Source organism: Aythya fuligula, chromosome 6, assembly GCF_009819795.1.
Source record: "Aythya fuligula isolate bAytFul2 chromosome 6, bAytFul2.pri, whole genome shotgun sequence".
NCBI lineage: Eukaryota > Metazoa > Chordata > Aves > Anseriformes > Anatidae > Aythya > Aythya fuligula.
The window spans coordinates 39186812-39205906 of record NC_045564.1 but is presented as its reverse complement, the minus strand read 5'-3'; the positions used below and the strand labels follow the sequence as shown (position 1 = coordinate 39205906).

Genomic DNA, 19095 nt, shown 5'->3' with positions numbered 1-19095 from the left:
TTTTCTCTTGCATATTTTCATAAGATGATGTGAATCATTCGTACTTGCTTTTTTATTTATTTATTTGAAACTTATTTTCACATGGAGATCACTAACAACAGCATATAGCAACGCTGGCTAAAATAAATGCTGAAACCTTTTTATCAAAACCTGTATATATTTGTGTTTTCTCTGTTATAAAATGAGAAATGAACTTGTCCATATTTTTATATAGATAGTAGACTGGTGACATTAATTTTGGGATTTTTTTCATTTAAAAATTAAAGATTCAGTTCTGAAGTTTAGGGTTCTGAAGGTTTTAACCCTAATACTACTCCTGCTGTGTATTTAGTGAAACCACCAGCATATGTGCAACAGTGGCTTAAAACTGGATGCTGCTTCCCGTGTATGCTCCCTACCCTTCTGTTGTCTGCAAAGTATGTGTAGGTATGTATCAGCTCCTCAACTGCCACTGTTTCAGATCAGCCTGTAAGGTAAAAGAGATCTGAGGACCATTTATCTTAATATAGTGGTTTGAAAACTGCAGCAATAAAACAAATTGTGTTTGATGGAAAAGGTCAATTGCTAGGTAAGATTCCCAGGTGGAAGGGTGCTGCAGATGGTTGAAAGCAATTTCAGGTATCTATTTTTAATCTGCCATTGTGCATCCCTCTGAGCATTTAGTCTGTGTAAACAGTTCAACTGTGTCTGACAGTAACTTACTTAAGTAACTGGTACTTAGTAATCTCTCAGTTCCCAGTTGCAGAACTCTACTTAAAAATCTTTATGCTCACTTCATGATTTTTAAAATACGAGATTTAAAATCAAACATCAAATAGATGAGCAGAATATAACTGATGACAAGGATCTCAGCATTACTGAAAGAATTTGTTAAAACTTTATCTGAGTAGCACAATAGTCATTCCAACTTGCTTTTAATGTTGACACTTAAGATTTTTGCAGAAGCAGGGAAGATTTGTTCTATCACAAGAGGTAATTTGAAACAGTTCTGTTGGCATAAAATCCAGTTTGAAATGAAGTACAGATATTTTTACTTTGGTGTAGCTAGCTGAGGTTATTGCTATCTGTGGTAACCCTGATGAGCTGTATCAAAGTAACCACTACAGAGCATTATCTCTAGGTGGTTTTTACACTTAGATAACCATCTCATGTTAATGGTTTTAGAGTTAGTTTTTTGTTTTTGTTTGTTTGTTTGTTTGTTTCAGTAGGTAAAGACACGTAGCAGTGGTGGTCTGAATGCCATCATTATGAGCACAGCAGTTGATAACGTTAGCAGAAACATTCATATGATGTATTTTTCTCTCCCAGTCTCAAATGGCTTGCCTTTTCCATCCCAAATGTCCAATCATCCAGCTGTTCCCTGCATTTGGGCCAAGCTGATTAGCTTCCCTACATATAATTTCTACATCACACTTTCATATAATTAACAAAAAGATTATTCTTCCTCATACCAAAAAAAGGAAAGTGTAGGGACAGTATGAAATACATCTATAAATAACAGTAAGGATTTGCTGAGCAAACTACGATTTATCTTCATGTTTAATTCATCATGAACAACTAAATATGAATTTAACAGCAAAATAACTACTACAGTGTCAGAGTACTGCAGGACATTTTCTATGTTGTGCATACATTTCATGCAGCATCTTTCAGTGGGTCTCTGAGGGGTACAGAAGAGAATCCATATGTGTGTTCAGAAACGAGTTGCAGTCTTACACAGAAGAGCATCCTCATAAGAACACTTGCCGGGACTGCCTTGTATGGTGTTGGAGGAGCAGAGCAACGTGGAGACAAAGGCTCTCAGGGGTACAACAGCAGAAAGTCAGTTATCTCACACTTCTTTCATTTTGACTTCAGCAGCTCAGTAGCTGGAGACTTGTCCCAAAACAAGGGCAGAACATTGTGCAGCTCGGCCAGCAGCTTTTCCCTCTTCTTGCAGAGAATCACATTCTCTTCCCTCCATTCTGCATGAGGCCTCTGTCTGGAAAGAGAGGAGTTTTCTCTGTCTCGGAGGAAATGTCTTAGCTCTGGCAGCCTTTTATGATTTTGTCTTTGTCTCTGAAACCTGAGCCAAAAAAACAGAGCTATGATGCTGCTGTTGTGGGATTTATTCCTAGTCACGCTCAGTGCTTGCTCGCTCTTCCTCTGTATATGAACTTAGAAGCTTTGAAAGACAGTTTGCTGTTAGTTGGAGTTAGGTCCTGCTGTTCCACAGGAAAGCTTGGCATCGGGATATTTTTAAATGGGGCTTGATTTTAATACATCCCTATTTACCTCATCAGAGCAATACTTTTGGTCACAGCAGCATAAGGATTTTTGCTCTCCAGTACCTTCCTTTTGGGAACAATTCAGCCCACAGCTGTTTATCGTCCTCTACTGTTCTGCCCTCTGCACCTTCCACTCATTTGTTCAGATAATTTATTTACTCTGAGCCACTGACATTCTTCGGCTCTTCTTTTCTCCTTCCCACAGAGGTTATGTCTCTGTGGTGGTTTCTTTCATTCTGCCTTACTTTCAGAAATAGAACTAACTAATATTGGGGAATCTTTTAAGTGAGTGTAACAGCAACTGAGCATTTTAAAAAGTACTCTTCAGTACAGGGAACAACAACAGCAAAAAACAATGCAATTTAGCAAAAAAATGACAATTCGTCTACCATTATTGGCACCCAAATGTTCCAATTTCTTTATGGAGTCATCTGAATTAAAAAACAAAACAAAACAAAACTATGAGGATAGAATATAATGGTGGAAGCAAAAATGCTGCAAAAGACAGCAGTATGAAGAAGGCACTAGTAACATGTCTTGGAGACCACTTTGAGACAAGCCAGAATTTCTTCTTTGCCCTTTAGGCTCCCTCCCTTTCTTTCCTTCCATCCTTTTTTTCCGTGTCAAAATAACTAATGTAGACTGGTGCAGAGGGTAGGGTTTATTGGTGTGTTTAGTCCTTGTTGTTGTTGTTGTTTTTACTTTAGTGTATTTATTTAGCACAGCACATCAGTTCAGAAAAAGCACTACAGAAAATAAAATAAAGTTTGTGTATCATAAAGTTTAGAAGAAGCTCGTTGTATATGAATTATTTGCTCCAAACTATAATAACATCATAGAATGAGGGAAACGAGTGTTTTATATTTGAAATAACGCTAGTAGTAGTTAACTGGAAATGAATCCCCATGTGGAGACTTGTACTGCATTCCCTACAGGCTCCCTAAGAGCCTATTGTCAAGGGAAAAAATTATTTTGATATGTAAGAAATGATGCTTAATACTTCAGAAATCCCCAGGATGTAACCAAAAAATCCATGAATGTCTTGAAAAGCTGGAAGCACTAGAAACATCTATCTCATGAAAACAGTCATGAAAGTAAGGAGATCCGTGCTTATGGCTGATAATTTGTTCTGTTTCCCTAGTATACTTTGTATTTATACTTCTAGGGCAATAGGTCTAGCATACAGTATTAATTTATGTCTCTGAAGATTCTGTTGGGAAAGACTGTCTCAAAGAGACTTAATGGAATTTCTTCTCTGTAAACAGACGACGATCTGTTCTTAGGTTATAGTTCACTCTGTCAGAAAACTGTCAAGAACGCTGGTGCTACCGAGGTCCTTCTTAGGAACAGGGATTGTATTCCTCCCCCTGCCCTTCAGCTGGAACCAAACCACAGTCAAAACTGTTCCTTCACATTTTTGTTACAAATATGACAAATTGTTCTGTAAAATGAGAATTCGTTTTTAATCATTTGGTGAGCCATAATAGCAGAAGAACAGTTTGTGTCTCAGTGGAAGTGTTTAAAGGTACAACGCATATGCCAAGCTACCCAAAGGTTTTATGTAAACTGGGAAAAACGCCAAAGGTTAGCAGTCCTTGTTCCATTTGAAAGGAACAGTATTGTTGGTTAAAGACAAATATTTCTGAGCTTATTATCATTCTGCCATACCAACCAGTATGTTGGTTGGTTCAAACTTAATTTTCTCCTATTTGTGAAGCATGATCTTATTAGTGTAAAACAATATATGCATTCCATTTTTGCCAGCCAAATTTGTAAATTCCTTACAGCCACGGCCTGCAGAGCTTTGGGACATTCCCCTCGCCACCCCTCATCCCCCTTTTTTTCTGTGCATGCGCTAATAAAGGCATTCTGAACAAAGCTATCCTTCACTTAAGTTCTTGGAGACAGTCAGAGTTATAAATGTGTCATGACAAATACATCTATAACATTTTAAAATTCCTTTATTTACTTTTTGTGAGTTGAATTCAGTTAGAAAAAAATAAAATTCAAGATAGTAGCAGCCTAAAACTGGCCTTGCTAAAGGGTTAGAGGCTAGAGTTAAACATAATTGGAGGGTTATCCATAATATTTTAAAGTACTGTCTTTAGAAACCTCGAAAAACTTTTGCACAGCAGAACTCAAATATATGTGCACTGTAGAGAAAATTATATGTCTACCCATTGTTGCCTGCCATCTTTGAACAGCTCCAACAAAATTATCTCACTCTGAATTTAGCTTTTTGACTTGTTTTCACTTTTTTCAGTTGAGATCCACAGAACAAACCAAGTTAAAAGCTTTAAATTTCAGCTATTTTTTAATAGCTATTCTTGTTTGTCATCGTTTTTGATGTTTCTTGACAGCAACATATAGGGAACAAATATTTCAGGCTTGTGCAGCTTAAATTAGGCTCAGAGTTTTCGCTAACTCTTGAGCTTCAAAAAAAAAAAAAAAAAAAAGATACCAAATATGGAAAAATTAAACTAGAAGGAATTCCAGAAAGTTATGAGCAAAAAAGTAGGTTGGAATTAAAGTTTAAGGTCACTATTCATTATTTTAGTGACTGTTCTATTTCAGTATGCCTTTAACTGTATATTTTGCAACTAAAATGATGGCTACTTTATAAAAACTAATACTTTATAATAGCTTTGTTATTCATTTACATAAAAATAACTTCTGAAATAATTAAATGAAATCAGTTTCAGAAACTTCCTCCCGTTTTACATAACAGTTGAATATGAAATGCTGTATCCAATTTTCCAATGTTGCCTGGTTCACGGAAGAATGAATTGTTTCTAAATTAACAAGTTTAAATATGAAAGCACCTATAAAATCAGCAAATACTGATTATCTATGCAAGTGTGTCTAATATAAATGTAGTATGCGCTTTCCTGTATTCCCTGTTTGATGTTTCAGTTTAATCGACTACAGCCATAAACATCAAGAATGTAGGAAGGAAAAGGAACTGTTTTGTAACGACTATGCTCTTTGGATCTCCACAATTGCTAGAGTCCCGTGTGAAATACCAAATGATGATTTCAGTACTTAATCTATTATGTTTCTTTGAAACTACTTCATTTTTTTTTTTTTTCAGATTAAGTATACCTCCTTCTAAGAAAATAGCTGCGTTTTCAGAGGCTAGCTTAGCTGGCAGAACCCGAGTAAGCTGTAGACATATAGCTACCTCTTGTGGCAAAAGTAGTATACTCATAATACTGAACTATTGAGGTTTCTTACATTATGCTTGATGTGGTTGGTAAACCTGTATAGCAACTTAGCAAACTAGGAAAGCTGGAGAGTAAGAAATACTCAGGTTTCATAATTTTAATAGACTCTTCACCTGAAGAGTTAACTAAAAATTGGTAATTTGTTACAAATGAAATGCCAGAAATTTATGTTAATAATAAAGTTATCTAAAAGTTTTCCACTAAAATCCAGTAAGAGTGGAATAATGGCCAGGACTGGGGTCTATGGCCAGGTTTGACAAGAAGAAAAAAGCTGTTCACTATCAGGTTGAATCATTGTTCTCTGCATGGTTTCGCTGAATAAAGTGAAAACGATAACTAGTGAAAAGAGAAAGCAAAGTGCCTTAAAGTTTACAGTAGCTGAGAAAGACTGAAAACAGTTACCAGGTACAAGCGTGGTTCAATAATGTATTCCGCAGAACAGCAGCAGCCATTCAGCTAACGGTGAGGAAGACAAGAAGCAGTCAAAGCTTTAGGTCTGGAAGCTCTAAGGAATGCTATCTTGGGTATCTGCAAAGAATCCCATCACACCTACTCTCTTTAAAAAGATTTAATGCACAAATGGCTCAAAAGCATGAAAAAAGTGTGCATTCCTCCTAAACCGATCAGCTAAACTGATCAGCTGCAAGCATCTGCCCTGCTCGTGCTAAGGAAGGAAGGACAGCCTACGAGATGCAGAAAGAGAACACAAGGAATAACAGCATGTTGAAAACATGGTCATCAAGGACAGTGAGGGTTTCAAAACAGGATTGCTTACTGTGAACTTGTTTTGGGAGTTATGCTCAACAGTGTCACAGACGACACTGATTAGGCCAAGGAATTTTTACATTCCAGAAACACATTCCTCTACCAATGCAGCTGAAGAGGAATTTAGTAGATGTACATGTTTGTGTGTATACCAGTTGGATTTTGCATAGCACGGAGAGGTTACTGTGCTTAAAATGATTTGCAAATTTGTGCATACTGCTTGGAGAGGGACAGACTGAATGAGTACATCTCAGAAGGAAGAAAGGCTTTAAACAGTTATTTTATTTTGTTAAGCCTTTCATTATGGTTCCCTTTTATTGTAGATTTCCAGATTAGCCACATGTATTTCCTTTGTCATTTAATCTGCTTCATGGCTTCACACAAAATTCAGAAGTCACGTACTCTCAGTTCAGACTTAAGTCTGTACAATGAATAACAACACATACCATAATTCATTCCAGAACAGCTAAAGTTACACATTGCCAAATTCCCAAACAGCTCTGCCAAGCACCACCCAAGATGTTAGAGTCAGGTGCTAAGAGGTAGACACTCAGCCTCACTCAAGAAATTCATCCCTGCAGAGAAGTCCAGAAGCCTTCAAACAGAAGGTGTGACATTATCAAATTTAGGAATACATGTATGTTGAAGGCCTCGTAGCTAGCAGCATTTACTGAAATCTGTTTTCATGGCTTTTATTGCCAGTTGTCTTCAGCCGCTCCCACTTCTGTAAGGTGTTTTAAAGTCTACAGACAAGAAACAACCCTATATTAAGCAATGTTATTTCCATCAAGAAGTTCTACAGAAGAAATTGTTTCCTGAAACCATGCCATTCTTGTTAAATGCTTCCATCATTTGCAAAAGCAGGCTTCCTGCAAGGCTTTGATCTTTTCCAGCAAACCAACTGTATTCGTTCCTTAAGTTCTGAATTTAGCTGTAGTTCATATTTAAATAAAGGCAAAGTAATAAATTCAGACTAGAACTAGATAAAACTCCCTAAAACAGAAGGTAAAACTGATTCATCATAGCATCACCAATGATGCAAACACAAACAAAAAAGATGTCAAAGAGCTGATGGCACAAACAGAATGAAAAACTGTCAAGTCTATTCTTTAAAGTTTAAAATACAATTTTTGTTTTCTGTTTAGTTCTTGTTATTAAGAATACTGTTATAAGCAGGACACCTTAATAAATATATATAAATTTGAGAAAATAAAGCACCTTACAGAAAAGCACTTGTCAGAATGCAACAGTTAAGTAAAAGATTGACTTGGCTGAAATGGAAGTGTTCTTAATTATAAAACACTTCAGCAGAAGAGTTTATTCTCTGTACACTTCTGTACTGGGTTTACATGGCAAGGTTTTGGTAGCAGGGGCTGCAAAAGTGGCCTCTGTGAGAACAAGCCAGCAGCTGCCCCGTGTCAGGTAAGAGCCAGTTTCAGATGGCTCCAAAGGGACCCGCCGCTGGCCAAAGCCAGGCCAATAAGTGATGTTCTTTGCGTCTCTGTGAAAGCAGATTTGATAAAAGGGAAAAAACAAAAACAAAATGCTGTGCAACAGCAGCTAGGGGAATGAGAAGTGAGAAACAGACTTGCAGACACCAAGGTCAGTGCAGCAGGAGGTGTTCCAGGCAGGCAGCAGTAGTTCCCCTGCGGCCCATGGAGAGGCCCCTGGTGGAGCAGGCTGTCCCCCTGCACCCATGGGTCCCACACGGAGCAGATCTCCACGCTGCAGCCCCCCCATGGGTGGAGGAGCCCCCTGTGGAGCAGGTGGATGTGGCCTGGAGGATGCTGAGGCCCATGGAGAACCCCCGCAGCAGTAGGCCCCGGGCCGGAGCTGCAGCCCGTGGAGAGGAGCCCACATGGAGCAGGGGGGAGCTGCTGCCCACCCATGGGGGACCCGTGCTGGAGCAGTTTGCTCCTGGGGGATGGACCCCGTGGGATGGAGCCGTGTGGGAGCAGTGCTTGAGGAGCTGCTGCCCGTGGGCAGCCCCGCAGGCTCAGTTTGTGAAGGACAGCATCCCGTGGGAGGGACCCCATGGGGAGCAGGGGCAGAGTGACCCTGAAGGAGCAGCGGAGATAAAGCGTTATAGACTGACTGCAGACCCCATTTCTCATTCCCCTGTGCTGCTCAGGATGAGGGCCTAGAAGAGGGTGGAGGAGGGGAAGGTGGCTGTAGGGTTTTTGTTTGGTTGGTTGGTTTTGGTTTGTTTCTCACTGCTCTAGCTTGTTAGTAATATGTAATGAAATTCTCTGATCTCCTTACGCCGAGTCTGTTTTGTCCATCATAATAATTACAGAGTGATGTCCCTGTCTTTACCTCAACCCTGTAGCTCTTTCCATCATATTTTTCCCCCCTTCCCTTTGAGGGAGGAGTGAGAAAGCAGTTGTGGTGGTGCTCATCTGCCCAGCTGAGTAAAACCAACTTTCAGGTTCTCTCCAAATAGCAAGTGCTATTGACACAGAAAGCAAACATTAAATGCTACATGTAATAATGCCACAGGGGAATGCAGGAAATGAAATAGATCAGTTGCCAGGATTTCTTCCTCTGCAGGATACATATTACTGCAAAAGAGGGACTTGCACCTGCTTGACATTTAGTAAAACCCATAAACTGAGCTTATCGAACATAGGCCTCCTGGCTTCGTGTTAGGTCCCCTTTCTCTACATTAAAATTTTATATAGGTAGAATATGGAAGATATTTTACATTAAAGCAGGCTTTGTGATAGGGTGGTTGGAACTACCATACAACCACTCCAAATATGCACTGTACACTTACAGATCCTAGGCACAGCGGCAACACGCGCAGATGCATTTTTCCAGGACTGATGCTTCTTAAAAACATAGACTGAGCCTATACTGCACAACTCCCAGTGCAGACAGAGTAGTCACTATACCAGAGAAAACCGAGTTACTGAATATATTTAATTCAACTATATAGTATTGAAGCTGCTACAGGTGCACTGTATGAGGACCTTTTAAAACTGGGTTAGGTCCATAAGCAACATGACCACCTGATTCATGTCAATAGATACGTTCCCCATAGCTACTTTCTCTATTTAGCATGCCATCCCTACCCTAAACATGTTGTTTTAAACTGTTTAGATAATATTCATTAGGGAACAGACTGCAAAAATTCAATATGGAACAAGTAGAAGGGTGGTCAGATTCTTCTGTTTACTCACTGCCATAGCAATGTTAATATTGTATCACAACATAGGATTTTATGCAGCTGCAACAATGAAGTGCTGCAATAAGTGACTGGATCCCCACAGTGATTTGCACACAGCTAGAATAGTAATGTTTTCAGCCACTCTAGGGGTGCAGGATAGAAACAAGGATCCCGTATCTCTCTGCTCCCAAGCTATTTGAATAGCTCCTTGCAGCAGGGTGCAATTCACCAGTCACCAGTTTCTGTAGTGTGCCAGGATACACACCGTCCCTTCAAGTTATTAGGAAAAGATGCTTGAATTGATTCTTCACTCAAGTATATATTAAGCACAGTCCAGAATAATTAGGTGTCCAGTTAATCTAGCATCCAGGGGAAGGTTGATGGGTGTAATCCAAAAAGAAAATAATCCTTTTTACTAACACAACCTTATCTGGCATGAGATCCTTGGCAAGCATATGCATAGGTTTCTGGAAGCAGATTACTTCAGAGAAAGAAATATTCCTTAACGGCCATCAGAATCAGGCCCTATTATTTTCACTAGCTATTAGTTTTCTTCAGAAAAAAAAGGTAAAGATCAGAATTATAATTTTTTTTTTTTCTGGCATTTATTCTGTAGTGAACACGTACTAGCAGTGGTATTTGAATTTTTCTTATTTGTTCAGGGTGTAACCAAGTTATTTATTGCACATACTACTAATCACCCCCTCCTGTGATCATAATTTAATCTTTAATCAACATATAAAGTTATTTACATTTCATAGATGAATAAAGTGAAGCAGACATTCATATTAAGTGGTAACACTAATTCTGAGTAACCCCCTTTTTTCTCCTCTAAGGGTTCTCCTCTAAGGAGAGGGCTTCATATGTTCAATAAATTTTCACTGTAGTCATGTGCAGCACACTATAAAAAGAAACCTTACAGACAATATAAATGCATTTCTGAGCATCACTTTTCATATTGAGTCTGCCTGAAGTGCTTGACTGCAATTTTAGTGGCACATTCATCTGCAATTACTACCTCAAAAAAACAAAAACAAAAAAAACAGAATTAGATTCAGAGCAAGAAAAAAAGCTGAGCTACCCCTACCCAACCAATGAGCAGGAGGAGATAATTATTCTCTGGCAGGACTTTGACTATTTTTATTGTCTTTCCTGACAGCATAAGCATGCAGGGCTCAAGGATACTTCCTGTTCTTTTATTTACAATTGCTCCTCCCCATTTTCAAGCTTGATCCCTCAGGTCCTACTACTTCCAGTCTGTACTGAGTCTAATTGCTTTTCAGGCTCATCTGCCATTCTAGCATCCCAACCTTAAACTCCATATGCAAATCACTGTGTTCCTTGCAACCTGACTCTTCTTTCATGTCTTCCCTCTCATCCCAGAGGTTCGAGTCCGAGTCATGTATTTCCTTCATTCCTACTCCTCAACCCTAAATGGGTTAACACAGACTGTTCTCACTTGGCTCTTCCTACTGTCTGGATCCCAGCAGGGGAGTCATTAAGGACAAAGAGGGGCTTCTTGCTGTTAAATTCTTGAGACATCTTCCTTCAAGGAAAAAGTGTTTGGAAACCTCTATTAGCTGAGGGCCTTAAAAGTTCCTAACCTGTCCAACTTTCCAATGTCAGCTTCAACCATCATTTTCCCTTCCTCCTCACCTTAGAAAATGCTCCAGTGCACAATAAGCTGAACTTCCTTACAGAAACAAATGCAAGAAAAATCTGTAGGTTTTTCCCAGGACCCTCTGAAGTTGCCATGTCATGCAATCAGCCTGAGACAGGCATTGGTATGGAACACCTCAGCCTAAATTATAAGAGGAAAAAAAAAAAGACCCAAATAAACACTGAGGTCAAAGCATTAGGCAATCTGGATTTTAAGCAGTACTTCACTCCATTTACAATTGACATACCAACTCTCTCAGAAAACACGCCTTTCAGTTGTGACCTTTCTTAGGATCACATTCACTTCACCTTTGCTATCACACTGAGTTAAAAAAAAAAAAAATACAGAAAAGATGGACAATTCCAGTACTTCAGTCAAAACTCACACAGGAAGTGAAGCTGTTAGGCTTCTTGGCATTGAGTTATTACTGAACACTACTAAAAATAGATTAGACAGAAGCTATATATTTTAATAAAACCCAAGTAACTGAGTAACTCTTTATAAAGTATTTTATTGTCACTAATAGAAACACAGTAAGATACAAGGCAGTCAAACTATTTCCACAGTTTTTGATCCTTTACCGCAGTGTGCTAAGTGCTATTTAGAATAGAAATTTGCTTCTATGTAAACATAAGTTTTTAAATGCATATTTTAACATTTCCGTGGCTGTTGAATAATGTAAATTCTTTTAGGTAGCATGAACTTCTCCAAGGCAGGCTGTGGCTTTTGGTGAGCAACTTGTAATGCTGTTGCAGGAATTTTGTGGCTCATCTGTAACATTAAAATGGGGAAAAAAGTTGTAATAGAATACAACTTCTGTTGTTCTCCTCCTAAATTCCATCACATGAAAGTAGTTAAACCTAACTCTACAAAGAGTTCAAGTAATCAACACAGAACTCAGTGATTCTGTACATTTAATAGTTTCTGGTTTAAAATTTTGACATTAGTCTGACTACCATCTGTGAATTGACTTTCTCAGTAGTTCATAGAATGAACTGACAAGGAAAGCAGAACAAATAAATTGTAACCAAGTTAACATTAAGTGGTTACAAATTCTTACTTTTCCTGATTCAAACCACCATCATTGTATTATTTAATTATCACTTTTTAAACTTCTAAAGAAGGTTTATGTATGAGATTCTGGAAACCAACTGTAGAAGAAAATGGGAGATCAGAGCAGAAGAGATGGGAAATAGAGGAAAAACAAGATGATATCTCTATTTCTCCTTAACAAATAAGTCTAAGCCAAATTTCAAGATCTACATAGTAAAGCTTTGATCCCATCTGTTGATGAAAGGCTTATGTTGAAATGTGACTGATGTTTTACAAAGCTCTACAGATGAGGAACTCTTTGTATGCTTCGGAATCTAAAGATTGCATGTGTATGAAAAACAGATGAGAGTCAGATCTGATTAGCATGCAAATTAAAAAGCTGCTTGTTAAATCAGCTTTTGCAATATTTAAGTGTAAGACTCTGCATCAACAACCTAGCAAGAGATACTAGACCTGTAAGCATAATGATAGAAGAAATAGAGTCTATCAGCAGCCTTGTGACATAAAATTTACGTAATCTTCTATTTCCAAGAGAGAAATCAGTCAGATGTCTGACTATCTTGTATCAGTCCCCAGGTGAAATAACTGTATATGGAGCAACAATGCAATACGTTGTACGTGTTGTCTCAAGGATCACTTAAAACAGTTTGACATGAGCTTCCCACCTGTGCACTTGCAGGACAAGGAGTAATGGCTTTAAATTAAAAGAGGGTAGATTTAGATTACAGATGAGGAAAAAATTCTTTACTGAGCGTGGTGAGGCACTGGGAGAGGTTGCCCAGAGAAGTTGTGGATGCCCCATGCTGGAAGTGTTCAAGACCAGGTTGGATGGGGTTTTGGGCAACCTGGTCTAGTGGGAGGTGTCCCTGCCCACGGCAGGGGATTGGAATTAGGTGGACTTCAAGGTCCCTTCCAACCCAAACCATTCTATGTTCTGTGAATTTGAAATCAACGTACCACTAAAAAAAAAAAAAAAAAAAAAAATACACTTTAAAATATCTAACAGTACTTTTCTATAACACATATAAATAACCACTTTGTGGCTACTTATTTACTGCTAAATAGGAGTAGAAATGCACAGAATAATAAAAATTAATTACAAAATAGCAGAATAAGAGACCCCTAGTTATATTTTAGCCATCTAGCATTTCACCCACATAGTATGTTTCTTCAGAGGCTATTTATCATCAGGAATATTTAGTAGTATATAGTAGTAGACAAGCCTACAAATATCAGATGACAGTAATTTAAGGAAAATTCACTGTTTTTTGTTTGTTTGTTGTTGTTTAGTTTTATGGAGAGGCCTTGACAAATGCCTATCTTGTTCTTCCACATGTACTTACTTTGTCCAGTGCTTCTGCCAGTACGACACTCATCTTCTGAATTTTTGAAATACTGACGACAGCACTGTAAAGCATGAGAAAGAGAAGTATTTAGTATCTCCATCTTGCAAAAACACTGCCACTTATTTTTCAAACTTGTTAATACAAAACATTTTGTAATTGAAATTTAAGTTTTGGAGCTAATTATACGATATAAAAAGGAAAGTATGCTGCCTCAGAATAGAGCAATGGAAAATGTGTTGTGGCTTTTTTTTTTTATTTATACATAGTTTTATAGAAAGTACTATATTTTATAGTAGTATATTTTATAGAAAATACTAATTTTGTACACTGTGGAATAGCTTCACCGAAGTCTATAATGAAAAGACAGAAGTAAAAAATTTGACTTTGTCATTTTCTTGATTCTAATCTAGGCCTATGAAAAACATTCATCCTCTGGCAGGGGAATATTTCCCTTGACATCAGCAAATTGTCAAGCAAGAACTTTTTGTACAAGATTATCCCATTAACTTCTTTGTAGTTCAACGCAAATTAGCCACATCACCAGCATTCCAAATAAATAAGCTGTGGGTACGAAATACTTTAGATAAGCATTAGAAGACTATACATACTTCTGATGATATTATTATTTGCAGTGACACCTCTGTAACTTAAAATGCAGTCAAGAAAAGCCAGTATCAGCCATATACATGGAACCAAACACCTTAACCGTGACTCTTGAAAAAGCAGATACTGCTTGAATGAAGCTAATGATTTGGTAGATGAGACAAGATAAACTTTCTATTGAAATTTCAATTTAGGAATTGTTAGTTTGCCACATTGACAAACGGAAGATATTAAATATACGTTTATGCCATCGGATAACCATATTCTGTAAAAAGACAGCAGCAAGATTGGACCCAGACAACTAACAACTGGTGAAAAAAAGCTTCCGAACTAAAATACTCCAGAAAAAAAAAAGAAAGGGTTATTAAAGAAATAAAACCCCCCCAAACAAGAGTCACTTCTCTTACGTAACGAGCTATAACCAGTTTTTATGTATTATCTATAAACTCATGCAGGCATCTAATTAGCCATTAAGATGATGAATTATGTTCTATCATGCAATATATTACACAGCACCTCTAGAGTAAGCACACTTTTTTAGAACTAGATCTCAAAGTTCATCTCCTGCCAAGACTGAACTCAGCTCAGACCAGCCACTTAGTCTCAAACAAGTTACTATTACAGCTCTATCAGATGATCTCATCTGAATCAGAAACACAGGGACAAGGAATCTGTATGATTACTACTTAACAATTTTCCTGTGGCTTGTATGACTGCAACCTGACAAAATCCATCATTCCAACAAGGTATGTATGCTATATTGAATACCCATTGATCACAGTACAGTGAACAAGTAAACAGGAAAGAAGTCAGTGTTACTGTCTCAGCTTTGTTACAAAAAAAAAAAAAAATTTAGATCAGTGTCCTCCAAGCCATTGGGAAAAAGAAAAGCAAACAAACCCACAGTGGTGATTTCTGTAGACCTGCCAAAACAGTGTCACTATGCTAGTGTTAAAAAAAAAAAGTAAAGAAAGCTAATTTTAATATTAAAAGCTATCCAGAAAAAGAAAAAGGTAAAAAATAAAATCACATTCATCCAAAACCTGAGTTCAGCTGTCAGTCTAGTCACAAGCTTCCCTTTTAAATCCTGGTAAAATAATCTATTTCACAAGGATTCTACTAGATTACAGTACTTTGTGTTGGTTGTCAGATACTGATACTATGACTCAATGTAGACAGATATTCAACTAAAAAGGAAGACTTCTTGATGGCAGCAAAAGATACTCAGAAATGCCAGATGCAAATCTGTTTATCAGAAGTAATACAGGCAACTTAAATCCCAGTGGGGGTAAAAACACACAAAAGCAGGAGTCAGACTGAAGTCTGCCAGACTGTTTAGCAATCCTACGTAGCACAAGTTACTTTAAGAATTAAACTCTTCAGAGTTGAATAGTTGTCTTTATTTTCAACCTTCAACCTGTTCTCTATGACCTTTACCTATGGAGCAGGGAAACCAGCCCTGCAGTGCAATACCTTGTCTTGTCTTTTCCTGGAGGTTTAGTGTTTTTCTTAACAAGTCCATTTTCTTGCTTTTTAGACACTCTCATACCTCCAGCTTTGACTGCAAGAAGAAAATACAGTTTATGTAAAAGTACAGACAGGATTCCATGCCAAACAAAACAAAAATACCTGTACCCCAGATTAATTGTTAACACAAAATTATCTTTTGGTATTTAATTCTATTTTTACTTCACTTGTATATATGCACATACACAGAATTAAACCAAAGAGTTCCAAGAAAGACTTGAATAGACTATGACACAGAAGTTTTAATTCAACTTCCAAATACTGTAATCAAGAAGTCAATGGGTTTTCAGTCACTTGAACTTATATTAAATCTTAACACCTTAATATGTTGGTATGAATTCTTTCCCCCATAAATCTCAGATGTAATAAATCCCACTTTAAATACGACAAACAAACACACCCACAACTCTGAACACTTAGTTTTCAAAAAGCATCACTAACAGCAATAAAGGTTTCATGATTTGTTCAAGGTATTCTAGGATAAAGCTAATAATGCAGATGCATATTTATCTTTCACTTGTGTTCTAACAAGCTTAATTCTATTTTATTAAGATATCTGCCAATCACAAAACCAATTAGCACTAATTAAGCTACAGAAGACCTAACAATAACAATTTAAGTTCTGAGGCATGTCAGAAAATTCAATTCTGAACAAAGAACATATGAAGTTATCTAAAACATCTTGTTGAAACAAGTACCTTCCCATTCACAAAGGTATTTTAAGTTTTAAAACTGCCAGCATAAGAAGGAACAAACTCAGTATGCATTCTGATTATTTTGAACAAGTTGCTTCCTCTTACAACAAGGTTCATGTTCTTCTTATTAATAATCAGGACAAGAGTCTTCAAATTTAAATACTGGGGGTAGTGGTAGGGAGGGGCAGGGGATGACAGGAAATTGAGAAAAACTTCAAAAATTACTTGGCTAAATAGCATGAGAAAGAATTTTTTTCTCCTTCCCCCCCCCCCCCCCCTCCCCCCCCAAACACATGCATTTATCTATCTGACAACTGTTTTCTATCAGATCTAGCTTATCTCCTTGTATTTTCTGATTGCAGGTTTAGTTTTAGAATTAACAATTGTCCTTCAGTCATGTTTGAAGCAGTGTAGAGTTCTGCAGTATCTCAGCTTGTCTTTTCTTTTCAGCATTGCCTACATACAGTTAATTATGCTACTGTTTAAGCAGCAAATAGATCACCTAGCAATCTTACAGCTTCAAATACAGTAGAGACCTAGAATAAAACTCTGGTGGCAATCTAACTACAAAATGAGAAAATCACTGAAATAAAAATGTCAACCATTTCCAGTTGTCTTCTAGTAAAGAGCATCGGGATTCTAAATAGCCTGAAGCTCACAAGGTGTGAAATTTCTCTGGAAAGGGAGTTCACGTAAGAGGCATATTTAAACAATACCAACAAATGATTAAAAAAAGAAAAAGCCAGGATATTTCAAGATCTTAGCTGGAGGTCCGTTCTTCCACAGCTTGTTAGGTATGCAGATGCATTCACTTTTAGGAATGTGTCAAACCCCAAAAGGGAATCATTCATTTAATGGGACCTTCACTTAAGCACACATTTGCAGGACTGCCAATTTGTAAATACAAGTGCTTTTGATGGTTTTAATTTAACAGAAGAGATCAGACACACATAGCCAAGGAAACACTTTTAACACTATAAAGCTTTACAAAAACCACAAGGGTGGGAGAAGAAGAGGGAGATATCCAAAAATGGGAAAAATATTTAAACGCTAAGTGACCAGTTGAGAGTCTTGCCTACTACAACAAGCCCACTGGGAAAAGAGTTGCTTATAATGACTGCAAATCACATGAGACTTATTTCAATCTTTTCACTAACTTGAAAATAGTTGCTACTAGCAGTTATTCCGTGGTTGTAGGAGAGTGTAATATAGATGCACCAGAAAGCTGTTTTTTTTTTTTTTTCAAAGCAATTAAGAGAGATGTCTCAAAGTTTTAATATGGAGCTCAATTTTCATATTTTAAGTACCCTGTAATCCATTTAACTTAACAGTTCAGCATTAAGTGCCAAAATCCTTACCAATTTCCATATTAAAACACACCACAGCTTTCAAAGAAGTAGGGTGGGAAAACAACAGCGACAAAAATGAATACAAAGCAAAGGCACAGCACCTTGGAGATCCCAAGGTTACTGTTGATGCTGTGGCCAGAATAAAGGGTGCCTTTACCCTCGTATTCACTTGCACTGCCTTCGCTCGCTAGGTGCTGAGCTGAAACAACTCGCTTCCTGGCATTCCTTTGCAAGGATCACCGCATGGCAGTGCCCGCAGGTGAAGCCTCCTGAAAACGCTTCTCTGCAACTTCTGCAGCTTACTGTCACCTACATTAAGGAATACCAGGACAAGCACTAGGGCACTACCGCAGTGGTTTTAAGGCCATTTCAGGTGCAATGCAACCGCCGCTGTCACCGGAGGGACGAAAATAATCATCCAGAAAAGGCCTAGCAAAGTCAGCTAGCGAAGCTGCAAAAGAAGTTACTTCACAAACACGTAAAATCATGCTTGAAGATTAAGTTCTTGAGAACGCAAAAGACATTTGAGGGGTAAAATGAGACAGATGAGCCACGCCCCGCACCCCTCGGGCACCGGCTGCTCCCAGCGCACCGGGCGGGAACGCGGCTCCCGCGCGGCAGCGCTCCGAGGGGCAGCGCCCGGAGCTGGCGGACAGCAGGCAGGGCAAGGGCTGCCCGCTGAGGCACCGGCCCCGCACGGGCAGCACCCGCAGCTCGCACGGAGCGGGCCGCAGCGGAGCCGCAGGCGGAGGCCGGGGAGGCCGCCCCGCAGCACCCGGCCGCCCCCCGCCGCCCGCCGAGGAGGGCAGCAGCCCCGCCCGCACGGCTCCGGCCGAGTCGGAGCGAGTTCAGGGCCAGCCGCACGGCGCAGGTAACCCGCGGCGCTGAGGCGTGGGGGCCGGCCCAAGCGGGGGAGGCGGGGGAAAGCGGGCGAGTCCTGCCCCGCGGGAGCGGCCGGGACGGCAGGGAGGGCAGGGCGCGGCAGGGCAGGGCAGGGCGGGGCTGTCCCAGCCGCTGGGCACCCCCCGGCTCCGCGCTGCCGGTGCCGCCCCGCAGCCCCTCCGGCCCCGGGCGCCCCAGGGGGCTCAGACCACCGGTTGCGCCGGGGTCCGCCCGCGAGGCCGGCGCCTGCGGCCGGACCGGCGGAGACCCCGCAGAGCCGCCGCCACAAGGCAGGCGCGGGGCAGGGCGGGGGAGCGGCGGCGGCAGGGAGAGGGGAGGGGGAGTCCCGGCCCCGGCCCCGGCCCCTACCTGCAGGAGGCCGCCGGGCCGCCGTCGGGCAGGGCGCGGGGCGCCCCGTTCGCACCATCGCCGGGCGGGGAGCGGCGGCGGGGAGCGGCCTCGCGCGGGCCCGTCAGGCGGAGCGGGGCTGGGCCGGCCGGAGGCGGCGCCCATGAGGCGGCGGGGCGGGGCGGGGCGGGGCGCGGCGGGGCGGGG

General features: G+C 39.9%; 1 protein-coding gene across 2 annotated transcripts; it reads right to left on the bottom strand.

The window, feature by feature from the left end:
- Positions 1–1616: 1616 nt before the first annotated feature.
- DAPL1 (death associated protein like 1) lies at positions 1617–18988 on the bottom strand. Of its 2 annotated transcripts, none has more exons than XM_032189574.1 (4): positions 18910–18988; positions 15561–15648; positions 13482–13545; positions 1617–1981 (listed from the first exon to the last, which is right to left on the bottom strand). In XM_032189574.1, exons 1-4 carry the CDS (start codon positions 18965–18967, stop codon positions 1862–1864), a joined length of 330 nt encoding a protein of 109 aa, XP_032045465.1. In that variant the 5' UTR covers positions 18968–18988; the 3' UTR covers positions 1617–1861. The 2 variants fall into 2 exon arrangements, with proteins under 2 accessions (XP_032045465.1, XP_032045464.1); XM_032189573.1 differs by lacking the exon at positions 1617–1981 and adding an exon at positions 11583–11856.
- Positions 18989–19095: the final 107 nt, after the last annotated feature.